General features: G+C 33.7%; 3 protein-coding genes across 5 annotated transcripts; all 3 read left to right on the top strand.

Annotated features, from left to right (window-relative positions):
- Positions 1-496: 496 nt before the first annotated feature.
- On the top strand, positions 497-3,804 carry LOC111697169 (deoxyhypusine hydroxylase). Its single transcript, XM_023467072.1, has 8 exons — positions 497-542; positions 926-1,068; positions 1,314-1,430; positions 1,715-1,816; positions 2,132-2,260; positions 3,149-3,238; positions 3,349-3,458; positions 3,605-3,804. The coding sequence occupies exons 2-8, from the start codon at positions 1,045-1,047 to the stop codon at positions 3,717-3,719; spliced, it is 687 nt and encodes a 228-aa protein (XP_023322840.1). The 5' UTR covers positions 497-542; positions 926-1,044; the 3' UTR covers positions 3,720-3,804.
- On the top strand, positions 3,787-13,441 carry LOC111697162 (bis(5'-nucleosyl)-tetraphosphatase [asymmetrical]). Of its 3 annotated transcripts, none has more exons than XM_023467067.1 (8): positions 3,787-3,884; positions 4,121-4,157; positions 5,012-5,085; positions 5,506-5,553; positions 7,326-7,466; positions 11,927-12,022; positions 12,697-12,809; positions 13,198-13,441. In XM_023467067.1, exons 1-7 carry the CDS (start codon positions 3,807-3,809, stop codon positions 12,802-12,804), a joined length of 582 nt encoding a protein of 193 aa, XP_023322835.1. In that variant the 5' UTR covers positions 3,787-3,806; the 3' UTR covers positions 12,805-12,809; positions 13,198-13,441. The 3 variants fall into 3 exon arrangements, with proteins under 3 accessions (XP_023322835.1, XP_023322834.1, XP_023322833.1); XM_023467066.1 differs by having other exon boundaries at positions 13,190-13,441; XM_023467065.1 differs by lacking the exon at positions 13,198-13,441 and having other exon boundaries at positions 12,697-12,863.
- A 96-nt stretch (positions 13,442-13,537) lies between these two features.
- On the top strand, positions 13,538-20,934 carry LOC111697158 (uncharacterized). The gene is made up of 7 exons (XM_023467061.1): positions 13,538-13,811; positions 14,884-15,448; positions 16,601-16,691; positions 17,397-17,472; positions 18,283-18,384; positions 19,902-20,445; positions 20,878-20,934. Exons 1-6 carry the CDS (start codon positions 13,704-13,706, stop codon positions 19,971-19,973), a joined length of 1,014 nt encoding a protein of 337 aa, XP_023322829.1. The 5' UTR covers positions 13,538-13,703; the 3' UTR covers positions 19,974-20,445; positions 20,878-20,934.
- The last annotated feature ends 3,708 nt before the right edge of the window (positions 20,935-24,642 follow it).

Raw genomic sequence — 24,642 nt, 5'->3', positions numbered from 1 at the left:
GATATCCAACTTGTGGTAATAGAAACAGATATCCAACAAGTGGGATAAGAAACAGATATTCAGTAGATTGGTTTAGAAACAGACCGGACCCTTTGATATTTAAAACTGACGAATTGATCTAGCAGAGTCCGAATTTAATTAATTTAAACCGCGTCTTAAATCCCCCAAAAAACCGGTTAAGGGTATCACGTTCAAGTTGCAAGATATAAGGATTTTAAGGCAAGTTATTAATTTCTGTAATCTAGGACGTATACAAGCTTGAAGGAGGTAGATGATGTACTAGGAGGAGCTGCTGCCTGGGAAAACGTAGACTCTACAGAGGAGAAGTGTCCTAAGTGTTCTCACCCAAGAGCATACTTTATGCAAATACAGGTATTTAAATCTGGGTAATCGTAGTCTCTACGGAGGCGAAGTACCCTAAGTGTTCTCATTCTAGAGTATACTTTATGTAAATACAGGTAATTTACATGGGAAAACTTAGACTCTACGGAGGCAAAGTGCCCGAAGTGTTCTCACCCAGAGCATTCAAAATGCAAATACAGGTATTTAAACCTGGTTACGCGTAGACTACGGAGGCTAATTGTGTTCTAATCCCAGAGCATACTCAATGCAAATACAGTGAGATGATGAGATCCATTAAACTGTGAAACAGGAAGGCGACGTTTAGACTCAAATTATGATAATGAATAGTCCAATGATCATGAAACGCAGCAACAAACTAATTTCTCTTAAGAAGTAAATTTCTTAAGTTACTTTTAAAACTATTTTCTTTGTAAAACCATTAAATCCACTTTAAATTGCTTAAATGTCGTCGTTCTATTTCATCGTTATAAGGGTTTCACTGTATTTTCTTAACTCAGGGTTTCCTCCTAATCTTATGATACTCAATATTATGTGGATTATCTATAAAAATCCTGATATTTAGACCCGGTCAGCGGACGAGCCTATGACCACATTCTACAAGTGCTGCAATATCGAGTGCGGAAACCGTTGGCGAGAGTAATCGTCGTCGTTACTCGAATTAGATAACTTCATTCGATTATCATGCCGGAATTTTCATCGGATAAGGTAATAAACAACAAAATTTATTTGTTATTATTAAATTCTGCTTTATTAAAGGAATTTTTATCCTTCTAGAGTCTACATTTAATTAAAAAACTTCAGGATTTTATTTTTTTAATCTGAATCCTATATTCTCATTTTTCTTCAGAAAAAAAATCATCTGTTTGGGGAAATGTTATAATTTTCAAGTATTTGTTGAATAAAACTATCCTTGAATTATAACAAAAATGTGAAAGAAGCATTTTTGGTAGATATCAGCTGTTGGTGAACTTCTGAATGATCCCTCCAGGCCCCTGAAGGAGAGATTCAGGGCCCTCTTCACGCTCAAGAATATCGGAGGGAAAGAGGCAATTGATTGGATTTCCAAGGTCATTTTAGTTTTTATTCAAGGAAAATATATGTTTGACTGGTTAATTTTTTTAAGATTTATTAATTGATCGAATTAAAAATTGAAAGATTTACTAATTGATTATTTACTGATTACGTGATTTATTACCGAAGGGTTTTACAAACTTACTGGTTTATTTATTCATTAATTGATAAATTAACTTCGTGATTAATTTACTAGTTGATTAATTTGCCAATTTTAGAATTAATTGATTGATTAATTTACCAATTGATTGCACTACTAATTGATTGTTCGATTGATAAGGGATTCTCTGACTCGTCTGCACTGTTAAAACATGAGATTGCATACTGCCTTGGACAGCTGCAGGACCCCGCAGCTGTTCCTGTTCTTATTCAGGTTCTCAAGGTAACCAGGTTCTTGTAGACTAATGCGTCTGAGACTTTGAGCTTTCTTATTTGGATCCAAGTTTCTTAAATATTATATATGGATCCAACGTGAACATAAGAATAAAATAACAAAAATTTTTTTTAAAGTAAAGAAATATTTGTTTATGGAAAAAATATTGGAACTAGTTTAAATCGAAGAGAACTTAAAGACGGTAAAGAGATTAAATAAGACTACATAATTTTCTAGATGACATTCATGGCATCGTTATTATTCGACTTTATATAGTATTTTTACATTACACAACCCTTACTCTCTAAATAATATCCATTATAGGATACGAGTAGAGAACCTATAGTTCGTCACGAATGTGCGGAGGCTCTGGGTGCTATCGGAGGACCGGAGGTTCTGGATATTCTTAAGGAGTACTCCTCCGATCCAGTTCCGGAGGTAAAATGGCTTAAAGTAAATGTAAATCGTCAAGTTTTAATAATTCTTTTCAAAATCAGNAAATTCTAAGAAAACGACAATATCCTTCACATTATATTGATCGGATAAAGGTTTTAAGGGTATCATTGTGAATCAGGCTTAACAATCTTACATAAGGTCACTTGAAATTAAACACTTTAAAATTCTAAGAAAACGACAATATCCTTCACATTATATTGATCGGATAAAGGTTTTAAGGGTATCATTGTGAATCAGGCTTAACAATCTTACATAAGGTCACTTGAAATTAAACACTTTAAAATTCTAAGAAAACGACAATATCCTTCACATTATATTGATCGGATAAAGGTTTTAAGGGTATCATTGTGAATCAGGCTTAACAATCTTACATAAGGTCACTTGAAATTAAACACTTTAAAATTCTAAGAAAACGACAATATCCTTCACATTATATTGATCGGATAAAGGTTTTAAGGGTATCATTGTGAATCAGGCTTAACAATCTTACATAAGGTCACTTGAAATTAAACACTTTAAAATTCTAAGAAAACGACAATATCCTTCACATTATATTGATCGGATAAAGGTTTTAAGGGTATCATTGTGAATCAGGCTTAACAATCTTACATAAGGTCACTTGAAATTAAACACTTTAAAATTCTAAGAAAACGACAATATCCTTCACATTATATTGATCGGATAAAGGTTTTAAGGGTATCATTGTGAATCAGGCTTAACAATCTTACATAAGGTCACTTGAAATTAAACACTTTAAAATTCTAAGAAAACGACAATATCCTTCACATTATATTGATCGGATAAAGGTTTTAAGGGTATCATTGTGAATCAGGCTTAACAATCTTACACAAGGTCACATTGAAATTACTCTTTCAGAGTCTTTAATGTCCAATTTATGAATATTTGTTCAGTCCTTTGTTCCGTCATGAGGTAGCTTTTGTTCTTGGGCAGGCTGCTTCTCCAGCAGCTGTTAAGGTATGTATCGACAGTGTCGCACTTTTAACTCTTATGTACACTGTGATAACTCATAAGGAAAAAAGGAACCATTTGTCAACCATTTACCCTAATGATAAAATGATAATTAGGAGTTGACCCAGCGTCTCCAGGATGTATCTGAGAACCCCATGGTACGTCATGAGTGTGCTGAAGCTCTTGGAGGGATAGGAGCACAAGGTGTTGAAGAAGAACTTGCCAAGTACGTCAATGATTAATTCAGCTTTTAAAAAATTTATAACTTCATCGGTTTGAATGTCCAAACTTAGAAAATTTAAGTTATTTATCTGTATTGTTAATTGGTAAGCTCTCACAAATAAAGGTTTGAAGGAATGATCTCTTGTCTAGGTATCTTGATGAGAACGAAGCCGCTGTTGTACGTGAAAGCTGTGTTGTTGCCCTGGACATGTTCGATTACGCAAACAGCAAGGAGTTCCAGTACGCTAATGCAATAGATGCGTAATCATTACGTAACTTTCCCCGGTGTAAAAACATCTCGCCTATTTTTTAATAAATTTTTTTCTCACAAACCAAGGTTTATTTCAGAAGGATGGCAAAAGCTAGGCGTGCTGCTGGTTTTGTTGTTTACAGAAACTTTGAGAATTCTGTTCAGTTCTTATTGATGCAGGCAGAATATTCATAATTTTTTATAAGGATTTTGAGTTCAATAAACATCTCCCAATGGCCAATTGTTTGGTCTAAATTAAGATCGATGATTGAGATAGCATCGTTTTTAAGTTTAATAAAGAAAAACCACATTTTTTTCAATTTTAATATTGCCATGCCGTAAACTTAAAAATTAAAAAAGCAGATTTCGCTAAATGTATAATTCTTTATGTGACAAATTATGTATATATTCTGAAGGCTAGTAATCAGAACCACCATTGGACACCACCGAAAGGTAAATAACACTACTTTTTAGGGGCAATAAAATCTCCACTTTTTAAATTTTCAGCTTTAAAATATCCTGTAATATCATGCAGTAAAATGATAACATAAAATAGTATGATACATTTAAACCGCAGACATTTTACAATTTAGTTCAGTTGAGATAATATATATGTTCATTAAAATTTAATGCCAAAATTTCTAATTTTGAATTACCAAAAAACAAAACATCAAAATACAAAACAGATCCTAAATATATCAAAAAAAAAAAATTAAACATATCGGGCTTTAAACATCTTACAATTTGCAAAGATGTAAACAATTTACTTTTTTTCAATGTTGTTTTTATAACGATTATATTGTCTTGCTAAGATTTCTTTAAAAAAAGAAAAACAAATTTTTATCAGTCAAACAAGCCTTTAAATTAATCATCATATGTCTCAGGATAAACCAGAACATTTAAAAGGGACTGTTATGGTAAAATGAAATTGTGCATAGGCTGAAGCCTAAACTTTATAAACATCAGGTCTATACCCTCAACCCTATCTTCATTGTATTTCAACCTACAGGTCGTTGTACTTTGTCTGTAGGTTGATTGTTAATAATAATAATAATACCCCTGTTTATGTTACCTTTAAGAAAAAACTTTCATTAAAGGATATTAGGATATATGTCTAAAAAGGGAAAAATTACAACCTCCTTTGCAACAATTCTTGAGATAAGAGTATGGAAGAAGCCAGGGGTGGTACTGAGGGAGATTTTGGGGGTAATTACCCCAGTCTGAAAGCAGCAGCCAACAAGTATTCCACTGTTTTCTGGTTACCAATGTATTTAACGTCACCCTAAATCCTTCAAAGTGACCTTTAGGTCATGTTGATGCTGGAGAGGATGACCTTACAACAGCCTTCAGAGAGACTTTAGAGGAATCTGGGATATCTAAGGTCAGAAAATATCCAGAAGATCATTTTGTTTTCGTTTTTTATTGCCGTCCTTGACATAATCTCGTTTAGATGTTTAATTTTCCACGTTTATCATAGATCAAACCGTAGCTGAACAGTAGACATACTGACTAGCTAGACTAGCCAGTAAATGAATGAATGAGGAGAACACTGGAAATTGATAAAATGTCATGATTGTTCCTGCTCAAAATTCTGCACCCAGCCTCGCCCACCCTCACTATGCCAAAAAGAAAACCTAGTTGTGCCATTGAACGCAATGAATCTTGGATGTATATCATGTTTTAAATCCATAAAAATCAAATCATACAAATATCATAGGATTTATATGATAATTGTATGATATGTTTTTTATGAGTTAAGATTTACTTTGATAAAACTCTGTTGAAAACTTCTAATCTTTAGGATCAGCTTTTTGTTCATAGAGAATTAAAGGATGAACTTCACTACAAGGTAAATGATTTATATTCACTTCTAGATTTGTCAAATTAATAATTTGCAGCTTATTTCACGCATGGGCACAACCAGTGTACATTTGAATATCAGAGCTGGGCCAACCTGTGCTGTCCTATTTTGGACTGTACTGGCAATTTACAATTACTAAAGCAACAATCTTTATGACAGAAACAATCTCAAAAACTGACGAGGGTCAACCTAGACTGAAATATATTTTCAGTAAATGTGGAACGAATATCTACTTATATTCTTCTATAGAGGTCTGGTCCATCACCATCACTGGATTTTAAATAAGTCAATTATAAGAAACTATTTCACTGAAGAATCACTGAAAGACAAAATTGCCATGGAATCTTAACTGATTCTTGTATCAAATTGGTCTTTGGATTGGGTGTTAAATTTATTTCAATCTTTGAAAATAAGTTGAAATAATTACCTTTTTAAAGACCAAATATCATAGTAATATTCACCAAATCAAATTGGAATTTGCCATTATCTTAATTCCCGATTATATGTGTATTTGTTATCGTTTTTAATTTTAAAAACTGATAATTTTTTAAGTGTGGTTTCTCTTCAATATTTACAGCTTTTTAAATGATTTCTAAGGACCGGAAAAATTCCCCATTTCCTACTTATTTGCTCCCTTGTCCCAATAGTTAAAGATAACCTAACCTAAGTGATATTTGTAAAAGTGATAATTATAGAGCTATTGCAATTTGGAGCTTACTTTTGAAATGGTTTGACTGGCTTTATACTTATATTGGATGAGGATAAACTATCCAGTGATGAATTGCAGTTTGGATTTCAACCTTACTGTAGTACAACTATGTGTTCCTGGGTCGTATCCTCAGTAATTGATTACTATAATCAAGCTGGCCGGCCAGTTTATGCATGCGCTATGGATCTATCCAAAGCGTTAGATCTTGTAGCTTGGGGTAAATTGTTCCCCGAGCTATTGGAAAAAAACATTTCAGTCTTATCTCTAAGATGTCTCATACATATAAATATAAGAACCAAACTTGCAAAATGGACTGATTCTCTATCCCATGGTTTTCAAGCAACAAATGGAGTAAGACAGGGAGCGGTTAGTTATGATATTATTCTGCATCAATATAAATGATTTGATTAAACAGTTGAGATTATCTATGATTGGTTGTCAAATACAAGGTATATACCTTGGAATATGGGTTTATGCTGATGATATTATTCTTCTGTCCCCAAATAGGAATGGTTTACAGGAAATGCCAAATATACGTGAGGAATTTTCACTAAATTGTAAACAAAAGTTCAGTACAATTGCAAACATAAAGAATCCAAGACTGAATGTGTTATTTTTAATAAATCTAATATTGATAGTAATAATGTGTGTTGGAAGATTTATCACTGCACATCTTTGATTTAATGTAATTAAGGAAATTGATGTAAATGAGAAATCCAAAGCTTTTCATAGGACAATCCGTTCCAAATTTGAAGAAATATTTCCAGAAAAAAATTGTTACAATTTCTCCTCTAGACAAACCCTGGATGAATCTGTTCCTGAAAAAAATTAACAGACAAATGAAGCAAGAATACTGGAAAAATAGAAGAAGTTCGAAATATCTGAGCTTAAAAAAGACATTCTCTAGCCTTAAAAAAATCTGATATTAACATATTATAGCAAAATATTTGATGAGGTTAGAATTACAAACCCAGCTAAATGGTATAGTTTAGCTAAAAAGATTAGATTAAAGAATGATATGAATGAGCAAATAACTATTGAATGTCTTAAGGGCCTTTCTGTAAATTCTGTTGCAGACAGGATTGCTGAGCACTTTGCTGGTATCTCCCAAGAATATGATCCTATATCTGCACCAGACCAACTCCCATCCTTCCTACCTGCCCAGCCGCCTCCAGTACTCCATGATTACCAGGTATACACTAAGCTGAGGAAAATGAAGAAAACCAAATCAAAACTTCCCATTGATATTCCAAATAAACTAAGGAACGAATTAGCATTGAACTTGCTAAACCATTAACTAATATTCTCAATGCATGTCTCCAAACTGGAATTTATCCTAAGAAATGGAAGTTTGGGATCTTTAACCCCAGTGCCATAAACTAAAAACCCCAAAGTTATAAAAGATCTAAGGAAAATATCCTGCACCAGTAACTACAACTATTTGAAAGATTTTAAAAAACCTGGATTTTAGAAGACATTCAAGCAGATTTAGACATAGCGCAATTTGGTAAGCAGAAAGGTACTTGGACAGACCATATGTTAATCAAGATGTTGGACAAGATAATTACTCATCTGGATAACAAACAATCCTTGCCTGCTGTAATTGGCACTATGTTAGATTGGTCAGCAACATTTGATAGACAATGTCCTAATATTGCAATTCAAAAATTTTCCACTATCGGTGTTCGGGCCTCTATTAATGAGCTACTTGCTAGTTATCTCCAGGACAGATATATGATGGCGAAGTTCAACGGAATTACTTCTTCTACCTACCACATGCCTGGAGGAGGTCCCCAAGGAACCCTGCTGGGAGTCATTAAATATCTGGTCCAGTGCAATGATTATGCTAATTGTGTGCAACCAGACTTAAGATTTAAATATGCAGATGATCTCTTAATCTTAGAACTCTTATCTCTCTCTCCCTGTTCTGGAAATCTCTCATCCTACAACTGTAAGTTCAATGTGCCATCGGATATAGGAACCGACCAACCTTATATTCATCAATCTAATCTACTCCGCAGAATCATATTAATACCTTCTCTGACTGGACAAGGATCAGTAAAATGAAGCTTAACTCTGCTAAATCCAACTACATAATATTTACCCAGAAATATGGTTAACTCTTTACGAGGCTGAACCTAGATAGTAATATTTTGGAAAAGGTTTCAGCAACCAAACTTCTAGGTGTATGGATAAGTGAAGATTTAGATTGGGAATTAAATACTTCGGAGCAGTGCAAAAAGGCATATTCTCAAATATCCTTGCTGTGCAATTAAAATATGTTGGTATGTCCACTCAGGATCTACTCAAAACCTCTATATCGTTTATACGCTGCCTACAAGTGTAGGCTTGTGTGGTCTGGCACTTCACACTGACGGTCAACAATACCTGCGCACTAGAGCAAGTGCAGAAAACCTGTCTAAGGGTAACACTTGGTCGAGAATATAAAGGATATATGTCTGCACTTGAAGAGTCTAACCTTGAAACACTAGAAGTTTGTCAAGAAAAACTCTGTCTATCATTTGGGAAAAAATGTCTGTTAAGCTCAAACCACAGATCCCTGTTTCCGAGAAATATTCCTCTCCACAACCATAACTTTAGAGAACAGAATCTGTTGACAGTTGTTCAAGCCAGGACGGAGAGGCTATGGAGATCATCTATACCATATATCCAGAGATTACTGAATAATAATAGATGAACATATATATGCTTTTACCAATATGACCAATTCAAAATGTATAATTTTATTTTATATGAATGTTAATCCTCGGATAATAAACTCTCTTTATTTATTTTTTATAATGTATGTATGATTATTCAAAATGGTGTCCCTTTACCATATTGTGCATGTTTTGGGAATTTTAGCATTTTCCCTAGAAACAATACCTAGATCCACAGGAATTGTTTAGCTATTAACATGATGGGGCAACATCAATTCTCCATTGCGCACCTCTTTAATACACATGAGTCTCTTATATTCTTTATTTCTGTTACAGCGATACAGAGCTAGGACCCGTGAACTGAAAAACAATACATCAGTCACGGGTCAAAATAAATAATAAATTAGTATTATAGTTATTCAAATAAATAAAATTAGCCAAGTTTACATTAAAATTTGCTCCAGGTGTGCTAAGTGTGATTAAATTGTAACAACAATTATGAATTGAAATAACACTTACAATGTGCTAAATGTGAATAAGTTGCGACAAATATATATAAATTAAAGTAACATTTACAAAGTTAATTAGGCCGGAGAATTTGATAGCTCTAGAGTTGGATGATTGTTACCAGCTGTCTCTTATACATAACTAGAAATAATAAGGAGAGTTTATATAATGGCTTATCATGTGTTAGAGGAGATAGTCACACTTTCGTCTTTAATTGTTCACAAAGATCACACGAAACTTGATTATATACCTTTATCTGCTCGAAAGCAGCAGTCCCGGTTTAGAGAAACACAGATGCTTCCGACAGGACTTCTCCGAGAGGAGGTACGGATACTTCTCCGAGAGGAGGAACGGATACTGCTCTGAGAGGAGGAACGGATACTTATCCGAGAGGAGGTATGGATAGATGATGATTGGATCCGAATAAGGTTGAGTTAAACATCAGATCTCAATCTTGAGGACAATGATGAGATCTAAATAAGATTAAGTTAGACATTAGATCTCATCTTGAGAGCAGCTTCATATTTAATCTTCACCTTTATCTGCTTAATAGCAGCAGTCCTGGTTTAGAGAAGCAAGGAAGACGCTTCCGACAGGACTTCTCCATGTAGGAGGTGAAGACGATGGTGCCCAGCAGGGAGACACTCTGCAGGCGGTTTGAATCTGCTCTATCAGACTCTCTTTAGATTGAAGAGATCATCCTTGTCCAGGAGTACGGCGTGGGTAGATCAGAGGAGGACTTGGTCTACGAGATAAAGGAGTAATTAGTCTCGGATAAGCTTCAAAAGTTCAGAATTCTCTAGGAATGTATTTTCACCTGTTAATTCATTAGTTCATAGTTCAGGACAGGCGATGAAATACAAGAACGATCTGGATTCACTTTATATAACATCTATAAGTTTTAATGAGCTTAAATTCAAAAAAGGTTTTAGGCAGTGTTACATTTACATTTAAATAGTATTGCACAACCTGGAGTACTAAGGCAGGATAACGCAGTTATTCTAGCCCATTATGGTCTGAAATATATAGACCATTAAATATATTTTTTAGTTATAGGCTCTATTTAAAGTATAAATCTAGACATTGTAAAAAAGCTTTTTAGGCTTGAGAATATAAACTTTTAGGCCAGAATGATACATTTAAAGTAAAATTTAATTAAACTCAAATAAAATCTCAGATAAAGCTTGATTAAATATTTATATATGTGTAAACAGGAGGAACAAGTATAGAATTAGATGAGTAGATCTTCATGTGATTCTTTAGATCACGATTTCTGGATTCAACCTGAACATCAAGATTTAAGAAAAGATCCATAGAGATTACACATATGTAGATGAATTTAAATATCTTGGAAATCTATTTCAATCCGATAATTCTATGTCCAGAGATTGTAATTTATTTATGATATCAATAATTCACAGCAGCATTTTAAAATACTGCATTTCTCTTCTTTCCTTTCATTTAAATGTTTCATCACTCTTTGAATCAAGAATTTCATTTTTCTGAACCTACAATGGTTGTTAAACTTTATAACATATATGCATCTAGTCTATATGGTTCTAACCTATGGGATTTGTTTTGTGAAATTGTATACTTGGAATACTGCTATTCGTATTTTATTTGGTTTGCCACAACAAACTCAGATGTTTTATTGAACAAATTTCTTAACAAATTCATTTAAAAACTATGTTGTGTAGCCGATTTGTATCATTTTGCAAATCTATGTGTAGAAGTCCCAGCTCATCATTGTTTGATATATGCAAAAATGACCAAAGAACAAAATTATGTAAAAATTTATCTAATATTGCAAATGAAACCTATGTAGATAAACTCTCCTTGAACAAGTCTCAGTAAAGTCAAACATTATTTACGGGAATCTGGCTGAAAATGCATGGAGAATTCCACTGTTAAAAGATTTACCATTAATCTGGTTGAATCAAAATGTTTTAGAAGAATTTGATTATGATGAAATAGCTGTAATTATTGATGATACTTTTTTTATTTTATTGTTTCTACTATATATTAATTCTATATTTTATATATTATATATCTCATTCCTCGTTGATTTTAAATTGTACCATTATAATTGTGTACAAATAAATAGAATATCCAGTGAAGAAAAATTTAAAGGAATTAACCTTAACTTGTATAAGAAAGGAAAAAAACAATATCTTGATTTTTAAAAAGTTTCAAGAGTACCGTTCTGAATGGGACATTGCCATCATTGCAGAAGATTACTGGAAATTACGCTTACAGTCTCTTTAAATGTAGTTAGTGGACAACTAAAACATTTATTTTTAATTAGGGGAAATAAATGGATTTTTTTTTTCTCAAAAAAGCAATGCAAAAAGTAGAAAAAACCTTCAATGTCAGATTTCAAATTTTTTGGTGAAAATTTTTTTTTGGGGGGGTGGGGGATTGGGGTTAAAGGCCATAACATTTTAAGTCTTAGTTTCCTGTTTTGCTGATGCTAATGCTGGTTTAGGCATGGGGAGCAGATAAGGTTGTAGTGTACTGGCCGGCTAAGCTACTAAATCCACAGACTACTGTTACAATATCACATGAACATCAAGATTTTAAGGTACCTTATTCTAGGTTTAAACATAGATGAAAAGGAAACAAGAAAATGCATCCTTTTTCACAAAATTACTTTTTTAAATTTAGATTTTTTACCAATATTCATTGAATAGTAATATGATAGCGGATGCTAATATTTTGACATTTCTAATTTCTTGTTCTACATTATTCTTGTTCGTACATCTTTCATATCATATTTTGGCTAATTTTGGAGGAAAACAAATTTGGGACATTTTGGCTGTTGCCAAGCTGCCAACTTTAGAACTAGGTTGGAGGGCCTGCTTTCCTATTTTTCTGCACTTTGTTTTGTTTACACACGTTAGATGAGTCAACAACTAAATATGAACTGAGCAAGCATTCAAACATATATTCCTATCTCTATTCAGGATAAAGTTGGGGGAGGGGGGATGTCTCCCAGTCCCATATTTTTTATAATTGAAGAGGGTTCTCCAATGGTGTCTCCATTTGCTAAAGGATAAATGTTGATAGTGTAAAATGTTCTGTTTTCTTCTCGTTTCTTGTTTCTACATTTTGAGGCCTCCCAAGTAGTTCTTGTGACATCAAGTTGTGGAGCAGTTAGGAAAAAGATAAGGCAGTTTGGAGGTGGAAGGGTATTCAAGGGATTTCAGTAGAAGATCCTTGCTTTCCTTTGTTTTTCTTTTACTTTTTCTTGTTTAGTGGCTGGAGGTGGAGGATGCTTGTAGAACTGCAGGGTTCCCGGATTTACAGAAAACAATCAGAAAATTTCATGAATTCATCTCAAACATGAAATCTGAGGGAAAATAAGAAAGGAACATAATCAGTTGAAATGAGATTTTGAATAAAATAAAACATAATTTTTTATAGATTTTTAGTCCGATATTTAGGGGGGAGCAGGCATCCCTTCTTTCTTTCATAACAAAAACCGAGAGAATTCGCCAAATTAAGGTGTATTGTTATCTTTGAGATAGTTTTTAAGTCTTATTTTCTTTTCTTTATACCTATAACTAAATTGGAAAATATTTACACACAAAAAGACTGCGATGTGTTCCTTCATACTTAAAAAAGATTGCACATTTTATATTTATTAAAGACTGTCTAGCTGAAAAACAAAATCTAAAAAACAATTGAAACTGCAGATTGTTAGAATCTAAAGATTTAATTTTATTTACTCCTTCACCTATGTACCTAGAACTTCAGGAGTACATCAATCAAGCAGACATACGCTTTAAACTTTATTTTAATATGGCAGATGACATTTAAAAATGTTATACATTGGAATTTTTAATTGTGATTAAGCTGGTGAATTATGTTGATCATGTAAATTTATCTCAACAGATCTTGAACATTGAATTCTCATCAAGTCAGCGTTATTTTTGTTTTGTTATCTAAATTCTTCTATAAACACACATTTCGTTTTTCCATTAAACAAATGTCAACATTAGTTTATTTTATTTTTGAAGTTCTTGTTGATGTTTACTCTTAAAATATTTCTATTTTAATGTTATTAAAATGGTGCAGTGTGTTGGATGGTTTCATAGTTAAAGATACATATACATTTACAGTTTTGTGAATTTTTAAATTTTAGTTTGTGTAAACATGTAAATTAACGTGTATAAAATGTATAACTATTTTTGCCAATATGTCGATATTTATTTTCAATTGTTTGAAAATAATTTGTTCATAAACTTGTAGCAACACTAATAATGATCATTGATTTGTTTTTATATATTTTTAAGAAAGGTAAAATGTATGGAAGGTCAGGGAACGTTGTCTCCAGGGGGTCGGGAGATCAAGATCAATCTGGCTTAAAAGTCAGCTTCAATAATCATAAGACTGTCATTAATACATGATTTATAGCCATTAACGGTTTTAGTTTGGATTCTAAAAATCTTTGTCTTACTGCAACATGAAAATTTTTAAAGACTTCAGTGATAACCAGAAAACAATGAAACAGGAAAACTACATTATTGTAATACTTAAGTGTATTTGATGCATTTGAAAAACAAAAGTTTTAATAGACACTTATTAGAATAATAATTTAGGGAAATGGGTCTGTTCACACTGCACAATTACCACAAGTGTCTCATGCTCATTAAACTATTTTTAGTTAGAACTTGATTCTAAAAGTCATCTTCCTATTTCGTAGTTTTCTGGTTCTCACAGTATCAATTTGTCGTACCTTGCGGAATCAAATAAAATCTCCAAGAAATTATTGAACCTACTGGTCCTTCAGGATAAAAGATGATGCTAAATAACATAATCCTTATAACCTTTTTCACACTTTTACAAATTAAAGACTTATAACTTGTAAAATATAAATGTCATCGATCTTAAATCTTTTCTGGAGGTTGTATCTATAAAGACTGATTATTTCTCAAATGTGGTAAATACAGGGTGTCCCAAAAGACATGGGAATTCAGTGACGAATTCGATATCGTCTTTGTTATGAATTAGCATTGTAATACCCAATTTAAACCCATAATATTATTATGTCTGCTAGAGGAGTTTATTTTTATGAAAACGGTAAATGGCTGTAAAGATTTTTCTACATTGTCTCCGCAAGATGAATATTGAAGACGGACAAGTTTACTCTGTTTGTATACAGCAGTCTTCTTGTTTTACTAATTACAACCGTATGCAGTCAAAACATTAACAAACGAAATGTGAACATAGCAGACGAAACTCTTACAGATTACAGCTTTCTCACTATACTTAATCAAAGAATTATTTAAAAAGACTATATCGAATTCGTCACTGAATTCCCATGTTTATTGGGACACCCTGTAGATGTGAAGTAAGAGTTGCTGTTTTTGTTAAATTGTCAAATATATAGAAAACTTGCAATTGTCTCATGATTTTGGAGCTCACTTGAAAGTTTTACAGAACCTTGAAGTCAAAAGATCTTATCTTGAAGAATCTGAAGTTCCGTCTTCCAGAGGGTATGAATCTAACGCGGTTTTTAGGATTTCTAAATCTGATATGGTTAGAGAATTTAAGTCTGGAGAATTGAATCATATATCCCCCTTCAAGCAGGTCGGGGATTCCAACCGGGTATCTCCCTTCAAGCAGGTCGGGGATTCCAACCGTGCATCTCCCTTCAAGCAGGTCGGGGATTCCAACCGGGTATCTCCCTTCAAGCAGGTCGGGGATACCAACCGTGCATCTCCCTTCAAGCAGGTCGGGGAATCCAATCGAGCATCTATCTTCAAGCAGGTCGGGGAATCCAACCGGGCATCTCCCTTCAAGCAGGTCGGGAAATCCAATGGTGCGTCTGCCTTTGAACAGGTCGAAGATTCGAACCGGGCCTCTCCGTCTCCCCTCAAGCAGGTTGGAGATCTGAACCGGGGGTCTCCCATCAAGCAGGCCAGAGAATTAAATCGGGCATCTCCTTCCCCCCTCAGGCAGGTCGGAAAATTAAACAGGGAGTCTTCATCGAGGAATCAAAGAGGTAAAATTCTTGACAAAAACTGAGAAAATGTAATGATTCCGTCAAAATGAGGATTAAGTTTTCGAGCAATACAAGTATTTGTTTATGAACAATTGTAATGCATATAGGATCATATTTGCAAGTCGTCTCTTAATTCTCATATTTATTGTGACACCCTGTAGAATTCACATTAGCCTGGTTTCTTAGTCGTGCTACATAGGTCGTTTATATCTTTACTGAGTATCTACAGGGTTAACTACAAAGGGTGAGACTGTACAGACGACCTAAAACTCTTAAAATATGATGATTTCAAGGTTAAATTCCGACTTCTGCCTTGAATATAGACGGTTGGTGGCCTTTTTCATGATTAAGTTAAAAAAAAGTTTTTAGTTGCAGGGAATCATAATTATAAGAAAACTGACTGTACAGTCGACTTTGAAGTCTCATCCTTTATTGGTCTCAACAGTGCTCAGACCGTAACAATGAAAATATAGTTTTACCTAAAAGGTATGACGCGCAAGGATTATAAAACTGGGCAAATATTAGTTTGCTTCCCTAATTCCTGCCACTTCATAATCCCAAAACGTTGAAATTTATCTGATCAGAAACAATTCACATGCCTCTTTTAATCAATGGCAAATCATTTGGCATCGCATATTTATCTGTATCAAGGTATTATAGAGGACGTGGATCAGACTAATAAAAAACGCATAAATAACTTCTAGTATATATATTTCTTATAACTTATTACTAGAGGGTCAGAACATGAGTGTATCTCGATATCACACGTGTAGACTGTCCGGCAGTAAAATGCCCTGTATTCGTTCTATCTCATTCCGTTGAATCTTGTGGAACTTGTTTAAGGCGGCCAGGCATCGTCTTCCACAGTATAATTTATTATTTATATCTATACGAATTCTTTAGCTTAACTTGACTTCGCAATCAATTCAGTGGATAAGGAAACAAACTGCATTTTGTCAGTGTCTAAAAAGCGTTTGCAAGAGGAGGACGGAATTTGGCAGTAAAGGAAAGATGTTGATAGGTGACGAATCATCGAGTTCTATGTTTATTTTGTCACTGATATGCTGAAGGCATGTGAAGCTAAGAATTAGTATTTCTCTCGAAGTATCTCAAATTCTCAAAACGAAGAGAGAAATGTATAATTTATACTAGACTGGATCCCTGGTAATATCATGGGATCTGAGCAGAAACGGAAGTTTCGTAGTTACAGCAGTAGTCCTCCCTTTGCTAAGAGAAGCTTCAGGTAGGACTTTAAAGGACGTAAGAGAATGGCTTAGCCCTCGTACCCCCCCCCCCCATGAAAAATTATACGTCTATTGGAAAAATAAGAATCAAATTTGTTCCGGAAAATTATATTTGTATCGGATGTTTCCTTAAAGAGAAATTGACGTATAAAAGTGGGCGTTTCGAAGAAAGTCCGGTTTGAATTAATTTTTTTTAACCTAACTTACTGAATGATTACTCAGCTGCTTCTATTGCAGAATATTATATCTGATTCGTTAAACATTCTCTATCTATGAATTTTAGCTGCGATTTCCCAGGCTAACTAGGCGAGGAAGTCTTAGCTAAATCACAGCTAGAAAATGTTAAACGAATCGGACATTATTGTCCATAATAATCAGTGCTTATGATCCATTTTATTCTGATGCGGATCCAGATCCGGATCTTTGATCCGCTCTGAAAATAAAAATGGATCCAGATCCAGCTCGTTAACATTTCTTTCAGATTTTCTTATTTTTTTACAAAATAATTTTTTTATTATTCGTTTGTAAACTCAACGAACCATTCAGAAATAAGCAAAGTTTTATTTACATCTTTTTTTAGCATATCAGATTTAGATCTGGATTATAGCAAAAAAGATTTTTTGCAGTTGATGATTGGTACTTTGGTACTTTTGGATCGGAATCCGTGGATTTGCTTAATTGTATGTTACGAATATTATAACTAGGGTTGTTGGAAGAGAAGAGGAAGGAAATTCTATCCTGGAGTTAAAGAAACTTCAGGATATTCAAGCTCATCTGAAGGTAAGATACAATGGTGTCCCACAAACAAGGCTCATCTCAAGGTAGATACAGTGTGTTCCAATAAACTAGGTTCATCTTAAAGCAAGATACAAGGTGTCCCAATAAAAAAGGCTCATCTCAAGGTAGATACAGGCTGTCCCAATAAACAAGGTTCATCTTAATGTACGATATAAGGTGTCCCACTAAACAAGGCTCATCTCAAGGTAAATAAAGAGTGTCCCAATAAACAAGGTTCATCTCGAGGTAAGATACAAGGTGTTCCAATAAACAAGGCTCATCTCGAGGTAGATATAGGGTGTCCGTCCTAGCAAGGTTTATCTCAAATTAGATACAGGGTGTCCCACTTAACATGAAAATTTAAACTTCAAGATATTCAAGATCATCTCAAGGTAGATATAGGGTGCTTCACTAAACAAGTTTTATCCTATATTACGTTATGGGTGTCCCACCAAACATGACAATTTAAATTTCAGGATATTCAAGCTCATTTCAAGGTAAATATACAGGGTGTCTCATAAATCATGACAATTTAAACTTCAGGATATTTAGGCTCATCGCAAGGGAGACACTGGATGTCCCAATAAACAAGGTTCATCTCAAATTAGTTACAGGGTGTCCCTTGAACGTACAGAAAGTTTAGAACTTTATCTTTGACTGAACATAAAATTCTTATGAGCTTTTTCTGGGACGAACTTAGAAATTTGACCGGGGGGGGGGGGGCTCATATATTTCACTTATCCAGGGGGACTGAGGCCCCGCCTTGAATACGCCACTGAGTTTTTCTGTCTGTATAAATGGCTTATTGTGCAGGTAATGAATCGATCCCTGGAATCCAGTCGACTGCTGGCTGTGGATCTCAAGGTTGATTTAAACTGTTCATCAGTTCAACGTCAGATCAACTCATATAAAGCGGTAATCTATATAATCAACTTCTTCGCTCATATATATAAACGGCTCTGGGCCAAATTGGCTGAAATTTTTTAAGGGAACCCATGGATAGGAACCCCGGGGGTGACAGGATAACTAATTCAAGGTTTTTTTTAACCTGGATAACGCCAACGGGCACGCCATGGCTAGTAATCTCATATGAATTAAATGATTAAATACCTCCTTCTTGGAAGAGCGGGGGAAAGTAGGTGGCCATGAGCCACCACTATTTCCTCTTCCGTACCACCACATTTGACTCTTCCAGGCAAAACTATTTTTTTATTTGATATATTTAATGCCTTTAAAGTGTGATTTTCAAAAATCCAGTTGTGGCTCATGGCTGCCGGAAGAGAAAAAAGCTAATATGTGGCATGGAAGAGATAATAGTGGTGGCTCATGGCCGCCTCCCTTCCCCCGCGAGGGAGGGAACCCCCGGACGCCATGAGCCTCCGCTATGCAAACACGAGCCTCCCAGAGTTGCTCGGCAGACCAAGCCTCCGCTTTGCAGAAATGAGCATCAAAATGTGCCTGTGTAATACAGGAGGTTTTTTAAAACTTGTGTTTTAAGTTTAAATAAAAGATTTTTTTTAGATTTTTAGACATAGTGGCATGAGAGGTTTCTCAAAGATGAGAAGTATTTATTAATTATTTAGAAGAAAACAAATTGAATTGAATTTCATCCTTTATAATCTTTGATTTTAGCGATACCTTTTTTTGAAGTTCAAATTAAATCTAGAAAATTTGTATTTATTATTTAAATCTTAACATTTTTCAAAAAAAGGTATTGTTTAAATCAAAGATTACAACAAAACAAACCAAGTTTACTCCAGAAATGTTTCTCCAAATCTTCCTGTCTGCGTAAGAAATGTTTAAAGTTTTGATATAAATCTTATAAACCACTTTATGAGTCCATATATGTTTCTAACCATGACAATCAATGAACAACTCTAATCTCTATTAAAATTCTTATGCCACTGCGTCAAAAAAATTGTTAAAATTTTTCATCACTCATAAAAACCAAGATATAAAAAAAACTGTGCTGTACGGTGGAGGCTCGTTTACTGCATAGCGGAGGCACAGTCTGCAGCGCATCTGGGAGGCTCGATGTCTGCATTACAGAGGCTCATGGAGACGACAATCATTACTCTGTCATCTGGTTACCCATGGTCAGAGGCGTATTCAGAGGGGCTATGGTGGCCAAGCCCCCTCTGGACTAGTGAAATCTATGGATTTCAGGCGGTTTTCAGGCCCCAACTGATACTGAGCCCCCCCCCCCCCGGAAAGAAAAATATAAGCCCCCCCCCCCCTAGACAAATTCCTGAATACACCCCTTCCTATGATGTATACAGGAACTTGTCCAGGGGGGGCGTAACAGATTTTTGATATTCCAGGGGGAAATCTTAGTTTTAACTTCTTTGGGGGGGGGGGTGCTTATTCCCCATAGACCCCCCCCCGTCCACGCTTCTGCGGTTAGGATTGTTTAAATCCCTGTTTATTTCTAGATGGTTCAAATGGATGAGCAGTTGGGTTTTCTGGAAAAGAAACAGAATGATTACATCTTAGATCTGGAGTAGTCTTAGCATGTTCATGTTTCTATATTGTAGAAGTAATTGTACAAAAACATTGTTTAAAAAATATTTGTACTCATTAAGATTATTTATTCTATATTTCTTCAAGATAAGACGAACGTCATATCGGATAAGTTGAAATTTAATGAATAATTGTGATCTATGTATATTTGGAAAGTAAAAAATTTGAAATGAAGACGATTATACTGAATTTAGTTTTATGATTCCAAAATGTCGAGTTCTCCATTTTGGTTTTCTGTACAACTAAACTAAAATACATCTCTGAAAACCTTCCAACTCCCTTTAATTATGCCGATATAAAATTAAAAATGATTATTTTCAGAATTAAAATGAGTTCTCCTCCTGAGGATTGTAGGGTGTGGACTCCATGTTTATATTCCGAAGAAGGAAACAAAGAAAATAAATATATATTAATTCTTCTAAATCAACCAGTTTTAGATACAGAGCATTTAATTAGGTAAAAGTTAACTCATACTACAGAATTTGGGTCCGTATACGATTTTTGGACCCCCTCCCCCTCCTATCAATTGTGTACATGACCACTTTTTCAACAATTTTCAATAAAATTAGTATATATTTAGGGTTAGGTTAGGTTAAGACACTTTCTGGGCCGAGCGCAGCGGCTAGGACAGGCTAGGGGCCGGGCGCTGCGGCCACATGGTCAATTATATCCATTTACATTTAGAAGATCCATTTACAAAATTGATAGGGAGAGGGAGGGTCAAAAAATCGTATATTAGGAAATTACCAATTTTTGTTTGATACCAAGTAAGGTAGGGATAGGGGAAATCAAACTGCTGGGATTGAAAATAGGGAAATAAACGTTAACCATTTGTAGAGAATTTTCTAATAACTCATATTTTCTACAAATATTTTTTTTTATTTTAAGACTTTGGAACGGAGCTTGCTACAAGGTGGCCGTAGATGGTGGTGCTACAGTATGGCACAAAATATTAAACAATATGAATCATAAAATAGGTAATTATGGTAATTTTGAATTTTTAGAGTGAAGATGGATATCGAATATCTACTACAAGTGTCGAATAATCGAAGTGTCTTTTAAACACCCTTGCATACGCCTCTGCTGTTTTTGGTCGATATTAAATAATGATTTATTTAACCTTCGGATGGCCAATTTCTTATTTATGTTACTATAGGTCATATTATCTATCTACACTGCGCTTGTAAAGCGTAACCATATTGTGGCTATGGTTCTACCTATGGTATTGGATATTATAAGTTTCACTTAACACCACGTAGATAAATCCATCAAAATTAAATTTGGCTGAATTAGTTATTGTTAAAATTTTAGAGTTTAAAATCCCGGATTTGATTTCTGGGGACTTCGATTCTGCGTGCATGGATAACGTAAACTACTTCAAGGTTAATTAATCAATCAATCTATCTATTAGGCATTAAGCGTTGAATCTTTTTAGGTTTCTCATTTTCATAATTTTCATAATATAGAGTATCTAGAAATTTTGATACGCTTCCCTATACTTTGATTTTCTCAATAAATATTTTTTGTTTTTTTAAGTGGTGTTGTTTTTTTTATTAAAACATTTTTTTGATAAAATAAACAATTTACAATTATTTTATTGGCAATGTTTCAAAATATTGTTTTTGGAGATTTAACTAAAACTATCTGGAACTAATGAAAAGCTGCCATTTTAAGCTCATTTTATAGAAAAATTATTGTTTAATTGGTGAAGGAATAGTGTCTGATGATGTGGATTAAGTTGGTTTGCCTTTATTTTTTTCTGGGTTAAAAATTTGGCCTAGTCCAAGTAAAGCAAATTGTTTTCCAAATTATTTATTTGTTTATCGTACACAAATCCAAATGTTGCCCCTGACGGGAAATATAGCCACATAAACGAACCAAAACAAGCGCACTAAAACGGTCATTTCTAGGATTAAAATATTGCAACGTTTAATAGAAGCAAACTAACAGAATACAGTTTTTAAATCTAGGTAGATTTATTAAACGTTCTTTTTTACCTTACCAAAACAATTAACAAGACTTTAAAGGAAAATGGAAGTGAGGTTGTAGAGACGATGGATCAAGATAGAACAGATTTTACAAAGGAAAATAGTTCTTCATTATTTTGTAATATTTCATGATAACTAAAGTTCCCGGAAAAGTCTTTTTCAAAAAGTAAATAAATTTCAAATAAACAAAATAAAATGAAGAAACAGTGCTTAGATGTGGTAGGACGACGACTGAAAGAAGGGACGATTCTAGAAGATAAATCAGGACGCGTCAGTGCAATATATACTTTCGTCGAGAACAGTGGACGACTGGATCAGATCCTAGCAAACATTCAGTCCTTAATACTAGGTATTACTATCATTTAAAATTAGAAACGTACTTTTTAATGATAAAACCCAACTAGGCCGTTCTAAGGGTAAAACTTTAGGTTTGAATAACGTTTATCTTGATATCTAGAGCTTAAACTTTTAAGTTACAGGATTTAAGGTCATTTCAAGTCCACAGGGGTATATCAATTTAAGAATAATTATTGGTGAATAATGGTCTTGAGAAAAAAAAAATGAAAAATTGGAAATCAAAATGAAAGTTTTTTCATGCTTTTGATACAACTCAATAATAATAAAAAAAAATCCCTATTTCCCCTTCAAGTCAGTTACTTTCCCCAACTCAACCCTTAAAAGCAACTTATGGCGGGGGAAGGATTTTTAAAGAAAATATACAGCCCTGCAAGTCCACCAAGAGACAATTAAGAAATGTTTTTATTTTTAAAAAATGACCGTTTCCGGCAACTTAAATTTAACCGCTGAACCGCCACAGCGCGTTATGAACAGATTAAAAGATTCCAAAGTGTACAGGTGTTGAGTATACAAGTATTCAAATCTATCTGATCGGATCCATCACTATCTCGTGGATTTTACCTCCTGGAAATCATCAAATTAGGAAAATATTTCAATCAATCTAAAAATTAAAAATTGCACTGTTTTTCTTGAACGACATTGGGATGTTCAATATCGTGTAAACTCCTTTTATTTTTTCCCTATCAGTCAACTTTATATCTTATGGAAATAATTTGTCATCTCAGCTCTTTTACCTACCCAGTACCCATGTTATTGTTTTTATATTTATGTTTGTTTTTCTAATGTTATGCATTTTGATTTGACATATTCGTTTAAAGTTTGCCCGATGTAGATTTGAAGGGATTGAATTGTGGGATTATACCTATATCAGGACCAGCCCGCCTAACCAGTACAGGTTATTTCTTTTAACCTTACGGTTTTATTTCCATGAACGACCACTTCTTTTTATTTATAATGTTTTAGCTTAAAAAGATAATGATTTTTATTATATTAATATAATAAAGGATAATGTAAAGGTTTATTTTACATGATTATTAACAATTTTCTCATTGTTTTTACAGCGGTCATGGCTTAGGATTTGATCGATAATGGTTTGCCCTTTTTCTATAGGTTTAAAGTGGAATTTTGATATGCTGAACTTAAGTTTGAAGAGTTGGTTTCCATACTAAGGATCCTATTCCTATAGGTTTAAAGTGGGTGGAATTTAAATATTTCTAAGCTTAAGTTTGAAGGGTTGGTTTCCATATTAAGGAACCTATTCCTATAGGTTTAAAATGGAATTTAAATATTTCTAAGTGCTCTAGTTTGTAGGGTTGGTTTCTATATATTGATTATCACTTTTTTATAGGTTTAAAGTGGAATTTTGATATGCTGAACTTAAGTTTGAAGAGTTGGTTTCCATACTAAGGATCCTATTCCTATACGTTTAAAGTGGGTGGAATTTAAATATTTCTAAGCTTAAGTTTGAAGAGTTGGTTTCCATATTAAGGATCCTATTCCTATAGGTTTAAAATGGAATTTAAATATTTCTAAGTGCTCTAGTTTGTAGGGTTGGTTTCTATATATTGATTATCACTTTTTTATAGGTTTAAAGTGAAATTTTGATAATTTTGGAAGTCTAGTTTCCCACTAGATTAATATCCCTTTTTTAATTTATATTACTGAGCTAAAGTTTAGAGGGTTGGTTTCTATATTGATTATCCCTTTTATAGGTTTAAAGTGGAATTTGGATAATGCTGAGCTTAAGTTTGGAGGGTTGGTTTCTACCTCCAACTCATTCGTCTCCAACGAGGTGTTCATCGTGACAGACAACACCGTGCTCTGGACCATGGACAGGATCAACATGGAGTAAAGAGAATGAATTTAAAAAGAATACAAATGATATTTAGAATTTTAATTTTAAAGTTTTTGTCATCGATTTGACGAATGTAATTTTGCACATTTTGGCAGTGATGCTGATTATTCATTATATTTTAAATGAACAGTTTTACTCCTGATATATATCTGTGATATTAAAGCATAATTATAGTATTTATGTATAATCTTGTAATATTTTTACACTATTTATATCGATTAGACTGTAATCACTTAGTGCCTCCAATGCAACATTGTACATTATTGACGGACAAAAATTTGCATTTATATTAGTCTAAAATTGTCGTTGAATTGATGAAAATTGTTATTTATCGCTACATTTTATACAATGTTAATTACCAATTTTTAAGTGTAAAAACTAGCATAAAAAAGGTAGTAATCCTTGAAATTTTAAAAGGCTAGATTTGTTATTTTTTGCAGTGATTGTAAATAA

The sequence above is a fragment of the Eurytemora carolleeae genome, unplaced genomic scaffold (genome assembly GCF_000591075.1).
Source record: "Eurytemora carolleeae unplaced genomic scaffold, Eaff_2.0 scaffold128, whole genome shotgun sequence".
NCBI classification, from domain to species: domain Eukaryota; kingdom Metazoa; phylum Arthropoda; class Copepoda; order Calanoida; family Temoridae; genus Eurytemora; species Eurytemora carolleeae.
Note: the sequence above shows the minus strand (reverse complement) of the source record. Positions and strands in the feature narration are given on the sequence as shown.